Here is a 9,477-nt window from a genome sequence, read left to right on the forward strand (position 1 = left end):
GGTGTCACTCCTGTCAGCCAAGAACAGGAAACTGAGGCTACAATTCGCACAAGCTCACCAAAAGTGGATAATAGAAGATTGCTTGGTCTGATTAGTCTCAATTTCTGCTGCGACATTCGGATGGTAGGGTCAGAATTTGGCATCAACAACATGAAAGCATGGATCCATCCTTTCTTGTATCAACGGTTCAGGCTGGTGGTGTTGCTGCAATGGTGTGGGGGATATTTTCCTGGCACACTTTGGGCCCATTAGTACCAATTGAGCATTGTGTCAACGCCACAGCCTACCTGAGTATTGTTGCTGACCATGTCCACCCCTTTATAACCACAGTGTACCCATCTTCTGATGGCTCCTACCAGCAGGATTACGCACCATGTCATAAAGCGCAAATCATCTCTGATTGGTTTTTGAACAATGAGTTCACTGTACTCGAATGGCCTCCATAGTCACCAGATCTCAATCCAATAGAGCACCTTTGGGATGTGGTGGAACGGGAGATTCACATCATGGATGTGCAGCTGACAAATCTGCAGCAGTGGCTGGTGACTGTACATATCTACTGAATTGTACAATTTGGGCAAAAATTTTATTTTTTTCTGTTAGCAGAAGCAGAAGTCATTTTCTTGGACTTTGTCAACAACGGCCATTAGTGTGACACAGCAACCCACAGTACTAAGCATGGGTCTAGCCTGCACTAATGCCCCGCAAGTCACCTCCATAACACAATGCTAACAAATTGATCAAGATCAAGGGCCTAGGGAGAAATAACAAGGGCCTAGGGAAAAATAACAAGGGCCTAGGGAGACAGGCCACTAATGAACATGTGTTTTGATGCAACACCAAAGCAATGGCACCGACGAGAACCCTGAAGGCCAGGGAAAGCAGCGCGGAGGAAACCTGAAATGTCTGAAGGATGATATTCAGGAGTTGTCCTGCTCCTGATGTTTGTGAATCATACCCAGGAGAGAACAGAAAACCTCACGCCACAATAAATAACTTCCCTGGCAGTTATAAAAAAGCCTTTTACATTTCAGTACATCATATTTGCTGTAATGGGTAGTGATGTAATGAAGCGTTTATGCAGTCCCTTTAATCCTGTCTCACATAAAACCATAGCCCAAACACATAACGAGTGAAATAAGCAAATAAATAAACAAATAAATAAAACGAACAATGGTCAGCCCGTGACTTGCACTGAATTTACTGAACTGGGGGAAAAAGCATGAGGGTATTGGTTCATCCAGCAATTGCCTACATGAAAGCTTCTTTGATGTTGACAAGCCATAAACAGAATGTTAAGTGGGTGTTGAGATGTAGATGAAACGGTTTTATGTGGACAAGATCTTAGTAAACTACTAGACAGGTTAAAAAAAAAAAAAAACAACCCAAAAGAGGGATGATTTGAACCTAGAGGGCTAAGGGAGGCCATTAATCTCCAGATCTGCCATGTATTGCCTACAGCAAATGGATGAAAGTTATCACATCGCATACAGCTATATCTAATTCAAAAGAAAACACATTGATGGGTTGGGGAGGGGGGGGGGGGGGGGGTTAGGACCCTGAATATCCACATCTATTAAAATTTTTAGCACCTCCCATTTCCAAAAATGAGGAGCCATTACCTCGCCATGCTCTGATTGTTTGAGAGCACGGGGCATTGGGTTGATATACATCTTCAATTCAATTTGTGGCTTGACATCCTCACTGCTTCCCCCACATGCCAGGAGCTGAATGCTAATATTTAGCGATGCGCGGGGTCCTTCAGGATCACGCGCCGCTATCCGTGGCACTTCCGTTTTGGCTCATCTCCTTTTTATCCCTCAATCAAAAGTGGTATTTGTGAGGAATCAGGGTAACGTCACGGGAAAAACTCATGCCACCCATATACATGTTGAGTTCCGTCTTTATGACGAAGCCTTGGCCCTGGAGTTCAGCAATGTCTAAACAATATCCATCAAAATCTCCCAAAATCCATTTTTCATACAGCTAATCCCCTCTATTTCCCTTTTTACCTCTCTATGCAAAAAACGAACAGCAAAGACCTTCATTTAAAAAAGATTCATGGTGCACTTTTAATACCTGCACACTCATCTTTAAATATGCTGTATTAAGCTAAGCTTCTACGCTTACTCCAGTACAGGGATGATGGCCACATTATATACTCAACTGCTAATTCGAGTGATTCCTCGCAGGCGAGGACTTCCTTTGACCTAGATTCCAGCTCCAAAGTAAAATTTGAAAGCAAACTTTTATATTTGTAGTAAGTGCGCGTTTGCTAGCGTCCCTGACATGCCCTTGTCACTGAAGACCCCTCCCCTGGTTTCTAGGTGTTTCTTTTGGACATTCTCCGTCTGCTGGTGATGGGCCGGGGAGGCCGGGGAGGCCGGGGAGGCTGACGGAGGCCCGTCAGAGCAGCTGTGTGGGGCCATCTCACATGCTGACCTCCGCACACCCACGTTAGCCAGCTTCACGGCAGCCGGACAGCGGCCCTGTCTGGAGAGAGTGCAGCCGCACCGGGGGGCACAATCCCCACTCCCACCTGCACAGCAGCGCCATAACCGAGAGTAACTCCACCTGCTCCCAACACTGTGCTGGGAATAATGAGAGTGAAGGAGGAGGATGTAGAGAGGATGTACATTATATTATATACATATACATTATATATATATATATATATATATATATATATATATATATATATATATATATATATATATATATATATATATATATATCAAAAGCAGATTTGGGTTGAATTTAATTGAATTTAATACTGCCATTTCAGTATTTAGTTCCAATACTAAGATGCTGTGACATGAAATTAGGAGTAACTAGGTTAAAATTATCATTTCAAGTGTTACTCGGAATTGCAGTTCTTAAAGAAAAACAGTTAATTTTTTGAAGATGGCTTAAAAAAAGTTTCTCAGCACTCCATGGAATGGTGAGGTAATGTGAATAATGTAAGAAGTGAGGGTACTGGAGTTTTACCGCTGCTTGTCTGCTTGTGGTTAGGAGAGAAACCTGCTGAGATTTTCACAGGAACATCTCAATATTTTGCCCTGATTTTTTCTGAAGTACTCCCTCTCTCCCTCGCTCTCTCTCTCTCTCTCTCTCTCTCTCTCTCTCACACACACACACACACACACACACACACACACACACACACACACATACACACACACACACACACAGTACACACCTCTGCCAGAGCTGTTGTGTGCTTGTGCTTTTTCAACTGACTCTCAAGTATTCATCCATACTGTGAGAGAATCCATGCAGTCACCCAAAATACCCTCATGATAATGTGTTGGGGTTGACGTTAGAGTGCAGACAGGTACTAGGGCAGACAGATGGCCATTCTATAAGCTACTCTCCTGCACACAGTTGTCTTGTTCTACCTTTCTTTACCAGTATCATGCCAGCAAATTTCCTGCAGTAAGAAAAACTGATCTGTCATCCATTCATCATGCCTAACCCTATCCATCAGATATACCTCAGAAATATTGCAGTATTTCTAGATGAACTGAGATTGTTTCCTCATGAGTCATTTCTACCAGATATAGCTTTGCAAGACAATACTGCAGTATACTGCAGATGAGCTAGGGGTGGAACATATGGCAAACCTGGAATATCACGATACTTGAAGACACAATATGCATCATGATATTTCGTTTTTTTTCTGGTAGTAGCAGCCAAATTGGGTCATACCCAAGGCAGTGACCAAACCTCAGCACCACTGAATCTGTTTTTGTTTTAAATCAGTAGGAGGGACAATGAGAGGAATACTGGCAAATAATGACATATTTAACTTCTATCCATTGAGCTTCTTGTACCACTGCAGTTTTAATTTGATGGCGTGACACCATTGGTGGCTGGGTACTCTATGATTTATCTAAATCTATATTTTTATGACACATCCAGCTGGAAATAGTTTTTGCTGGCAATACCCAAAATATGGCTGGCACAGGGTATTGTGAAAGTAATAATAATGGTATCATGCCATCTAACCCTTTATATTTCTCCCTGGGATCTATAAAGTATTTCTGATTCTGATTATGCCAGATTCTCATTATGGCTAATTAGTTATAAGCCTGCATGTCCTCTCTCCATATTCAGCATTCACATGTCTGCATTGATAAACCATAAGCCATGCAGTGCAACCACAACTGTAATATGGTGTCACACTGACAGGGCAAAACATATCGACTGTTTCCAACGCTGTGCTACTGAGGGGCAACTGCAAATATGCAAACATTCTGACAATATGTTCGTCAGGTGTGGTGCGCTGGGCCGGAATAAATGTCAAAGCAAATTGCAACGACATTTCTTCACGGGCAAAAGGTTGCTATCTGCGGGGTTCCATTAATTTGACAAACACCCGTGCCATTGACACCTGTCTAGCAGCACCCCAGAGGTGTGTTAAAATCACCCTGTGAAATCCTTGACTTGAAAAAGGGGCATTTGATTAGGCCTAGTTTATTCTGATAAATACATCAACAGGAGCGGCTTCAACCGCTTTGTGTGATGAGGCTGCAGTGTTTCTCTGAAAATGTCAGGTTATGGTTATATTTACCCAATGCAGATTGCTACCGTTGGAACAAAGTTGAAAACTATAGGATCTATAGGCCTGCTGTATTTTAGCCTCCCTATTGAGTCCTGCACTGCCTGTTCATTTATTCAGGAATATAAAAATTGGACATGTTTCAATGAACCGCACTTAGCATAAGCAATATTGAGACTGCTAGGGTGTGCATGCCTTCCCACACGGCTGCAAATACTCGTGCGCTTGTATTCTCTTGCAAATTTACATTTTTCATCCTCGAGAGGAAGACCCCTCGCCTTCACTAGTGAACAAAGGGGTCCGCGATTTCAACGCACCGTGCAAACGCCTACGCACGGCAGGCGGCCCGAGAGCGTCGAGCAGGTGGCACAGATTCCACTTGACAAAAGAGGTGAAACAGGGGACAGAAAGTGCCAGTCAAGCGGCCTGATGGAATTTAGACGCAATTGAGTTTGGGGTGGAGGGGTCTGGGGGGGGGGGGGGGGGTGGGGTTGTTTAGTGCGAGGGGTGGAGGGGTCTGGGGGGGGGGGGGGGTTGTTGTGTGTGAGGGGTGGAGGGGTCTGGGGGGGGGGGGGTTGTTGTGTGCGAGGGGTGGAGGGGTCTGGGGGGGGGGGGGTTGTTGTGTGCGAGGGGTGGAGGGGTCTGGGGGGGGGGTGGGGTTGTTGTGTGTGAGGGGTGGAGGGGTCTGGGGGGGGGGGGGGTGGGGTTGTTGTGTGTGAGGGGTGGAGGGGTCTGGGGGGTGGGGTTGTTGTGTGTGAGGGGTGGAGGGGTCTGGGGGGGGGGGGGGGGGGGTTGTTGTGTGCGAGGGGTGGAGGGGTCTGGGGGGGGGGGGGGGGGGTGGGGTTGTTGTGTGTGAGGGGTGGGCAGTCAACTCCTTATAGGGCTTAGGTCACTCCCATTCTGCTTGTTTTCCTCAGTGTCAGATGCCAGTGTGTTTTAAATGCTTTATGAATATGTATGTGTGATTCGAATATGATAATTCTAGACAAGGCCCGAATGTGGTTTCACAACGGATTGATGAATTCTATCCGTGTATTGCAGACGGATGTTTTGGAGTCTGAAATAAAATTGTTCTTGGTCTGTATAGTAATAATGGACAATCCTGACAGAAGAAAGAGAGGCCTTGTGTTTCATTTATTAAATGCATGGAGCCATCTCAAATAACTGGGTAAGAAAACTAATATCCTCTCCTGATTCACGCGATAGGGCATTTCATCTGGGATGGGAACGTTTCTTTCTCTCTTTTCAATCACCTTTGACCCTATCACCATCCATCTAGAAATAGCACAGGCAAAGCAATATAACCGATACGCAGTAAATAGCCTAACAGGTGTAATTAAATGCGTCTTGTCATTAGAGCCTTTGAATATGTCTGTGATCAGGATCACACTTTCTATCTGCTTCCACACTTCTGCAGAATTATGCAAAAAGAGCATCTATATTCACTGTGAAGTGAATTCACCCTGATATAACCATTACTATTATGATTGGAGTTTTCCTGCTGTGGAATGTGCCCACGTTTGCCTAGTGTGTCCATGTCAGTGGTCTGCATCAGTGTTTGTGTATGCAGGTGCATGTGTGTGTGTGTGTGTGTGTGTGTGTGTCTGTGTGTGTGTTTAAGTGGGTCAGACCCTGGCTGAACATCCCCGCATGCCTTCCCACCATGTCTTTGAAGCATTGCTACACTGCACTGAAGACCTTGTCCAACACTAGCATTGCACAGACGTGGTAAAGCAGCACGTATCAGCAGATTGACATCTGGTCTACAAGACCTGAATACTTACTGTGTTGGCAGTCTCTGCCCATGTATTCTCCAGGACACTCGCAGGAGTAGTTGGCCACCAGATCAGTACAGATGCCTCCATTTTTACAGGGATCCCGTTCACATTCATTAACATCTGCAAAGCACAGAACACAAAGCGAGATCATTCCTTTGGATCAACCCCAGGCACAATTAGCGTCCCATCCTTCTCATTTAAATGCACTGGTGTGGACCATCTATTGAGTTTGCCCTCTTTGCTATTTGATATCAGCTTCTCCTCAGATAATGGCCATGGAAATGGTAAACACCACTGCCACTTAATCAAATTAAATTAAGACAACGGGCACATAAACGTCTGCAGCTATTGATGAGAAGAGAAATATCGCGGCTTTACTGAAAGGTCCCTGGTGAACAAATTGAGCACAGAATGTGGCAGAAGGATAAGTTCAGAAACAGAACAGAGGTGTGAGGGAAGGTGTCAAAAAGTTGTTGCAGCTCTTTAGCAAATTTGATTCAGGATGTGGAGAATCACCTTCTTGTCAGTATTTTCCTCGCCGTGCAGAGACTTTCAAATCAAATGACTACAGACACCCTACGGAAAATATTGTCTATTGAGGTTTGTGTCCGCATGTTGCTACATAACCACAACAAGAGTAATGACACGTTAATAATAGAGATAGAAAAGCTAAAACAATAAAATTTCTGCACACACAGGTGTCATAGTCATAAGTTCAGCTCTACAGAGAAACAGGAGGAATATTTTTACACCTCTCCCCTGCGGTCAGAACGTTGCACATAAGTCAATATAAAAATATCTGCAGGCATAAAAAGTGGTATTTGTTGTTTTTCCACTTTATACAAAAGTCATGAGGTATGGTCACATATACAAACAACACATGCCACACTTCTCATCTATTGTACACAAATGCCTACACCAAACACTGACCACGAGCATGCCTACGAGCTATGGTAACAAAATGCGGACTACAATTCCCATCCGTTCAGCAGGAGTGAGGGAATGCTGGGATGCTTCGTTTAATCTGTAATGTACATGAATGAAATGACACACTTCATAAACTCCTGCTTCAAAAATAGAAGGTGTCACGAGGGCTGTGTGTGCAACACGTGTGTGATAAGAGGGAGGCTGGGGAAGTCTCTCGTGCTTTCACTCAATCATCGCAGAAGTGGGCGAGACTGAAGATCAACCCTCGTCAAGCAAGAGTGAGCTCATAAGAGTATGATCTCCAGGGAGAGAGAGAGAGGGATGAGAAGAGAGAGAGAGAAGAGAGAGAGAGGAAGGAAGACAGAGGGAGAGTGAAAGGTGACAAAGCATGAAAAGCAGCCGAATCGTCAGATGTATCAGCGCGATCAGCCGGAGCAGAAAACGGGACGGAGACGAGACAACGACCACGAGAGCCTCGTCGGACTGCCTCGTCGGGGGCCCTTTATCTGCAGGGCCATCCGCGCGGGGAGAGGATTTGTATTCGGGCCCATGCTAGCACGCTGCACTGCACCACGAAGCTCGGGTGCAAATGCGCCCAATCAAAAGCCCCCCACCCATCCCCCCACCCTTCTCTGGCATCACTCCCCTGTGATGAGGAGGGGCTCTCGTCATGAGGGAAGTCTGGTAGGCGACGGCGGATGCTTTCATTGGCCGGGAGTTTCTGTTTAACATGCACGGTACGCGTGCGACGGGGGCGACGGCGTCTGCACGGCCGCTGCAGCGGCGGAGAGGTGAAAGTTCGTTTAGCAAGAATAAAAACCAGCACGGCTGCGCCCGCAGCTGCTCGGCTGCACTGGGCCGCTACGGGAAGGGATTTGCTCCTCTGCATTGCTTTTCCTTCACGACACTGTGCTAAAAGCAATGCGTGAAATCAAACTGACAACAGTATGCAGTACAGCCTACCTCTGTAGGTACGCATTAAATAAGGTATGCAGAAGCATGCAGGAACAGTGACAAGCAAGTGTCACCAGTGGAGACGGCTCGGTGGGAATTCAAGCCCACGGGAGCGCAAACTGCAGGGTGCCACTGGAGGTTGCTGTTTCTACTGGCCAGTCTTGTAGTCAGAATTTCTCCCGAAGCACAATCAGATCTTGCCATCACATATATTCCTAAAAGAAGAATAAAGCAAAATCCCCTGTTTAGTTTTTGGTAACTGCTCCCTCTGAGTTCCAGTGGACAGAGCTGACTGGTTTAAGAGGACATGAGACTAGGTTCACCACCTTTTCAACAAGACTTTACATTAGCTCCACCTCTGCCTGTACTGTACCTGCCGACATTCAGTTGGCCTAAAATTGCTGATGGGAGGGGGAACTGAAGAGTGACAAAGATACTGACCAATATGATTATATCATTTTTTCAACCTACCACAATTTGGGAAAACCTTGCAAAAAATGGATGAACGGAAGTCAAAACTGAACTCCCAGACAAACCAGAATGTACTGGTGGAAACCAGAGGGGTGGCATCCCTATTTACATTTCTTCCTATATGGCTCTTCACAGCCTCCTATGGAAGGATTCCAGCTAAACCCCCCCAAAAACAAGTCTGCCAAACCCTGCTCTGTAATTCAAAATGTACATCTCAAAACTAGCACACCTGCTACTTATCATGGAGATCTCCAGGTGCATCCTCATGTTAGACCCAGGTGCGTAGGGTCAGCTCTCCAAAACGTTGCACCGAATGAGAAAATTAAAGAGAACACCCATTGGTGTCTGGCATGGAAACGTCTCGTCTTTAACAACCTAGTGGCTTCTAGTACCATAACACATTGTACCATACTCTCTGCAGTCATTACTGTGATTTTGAAGAAGAGAAAAACATTTTCAGTGTACTCCTCTCCAACTGAAAAATGTGTTAATGCCACAGAAATGGACAAACAGGTACTTGTCAAAGGGATGCAGTCTTCATAACAGGAGATTGTCACAATCAAAGGGGATTATGCTTTAATGAATTCAAGCGAGAGAGGCCTACTGCTCTCATTAACGATCATTAACCTGACAAACTAAGACTCAAGTGTGCATTGCTGATTACAAGAGCAAATTAGCATTTAGCCATTAGCCTCTTGAAAATTCTAAGCGAGCATTAATGCTTGTCATTACCCTCCATAAATCCGCTGATTGTGAGTAGACAATCAGACTGTACCGTAGGAACGG

At 45.3% G+C, this 9,477-nt stretch overlaps 1 protein-coding gene across 3 annotated transcripts in view; it reads right to left on the minus strand.

Moving 5' to 3' along the window:
* edil3a (EGF-like repeats and discoidin I-like domains 3a) overlaps window positions 1–9,477 on the minus strand; it is a 122,972-nt gene that overhangs the window by 49,348 nt on the left and 64,147 nt on the right. For all 3 annotated transcript variants that reach the window (XM_076997684.1, XM_076997685.1, XM_076997683.1), the window contains one exon: window positions 6,346–6,459. In XM_076997684.1, the coding sequence (XP_076853799.1) occupies window positions 6,346–6,459 (114 nt within the window). The remainder of the gene's footprint in view (window positions 1–6,345; window positions 6,460–9,477) is intronic.

The sequence above is a fragment of the Brachyhypopomus gauderio genome, chromosome 3, assembly GCF_052324685.1.
Source record: "Brachyhypopomus gauderio isolate BG-103 chromosome 3, BGAUD_0.2, whole genome shotgun sequence".
In the NCBI taxonomy this organism is placed as follows: domain Eukaryota; kingdom Metazoa; phylum Chordata; class Actinopteri; order Gymnotiformes; family Hypopomidae; genus Brachyhypopomus; species Brachyhypopomus gauderio.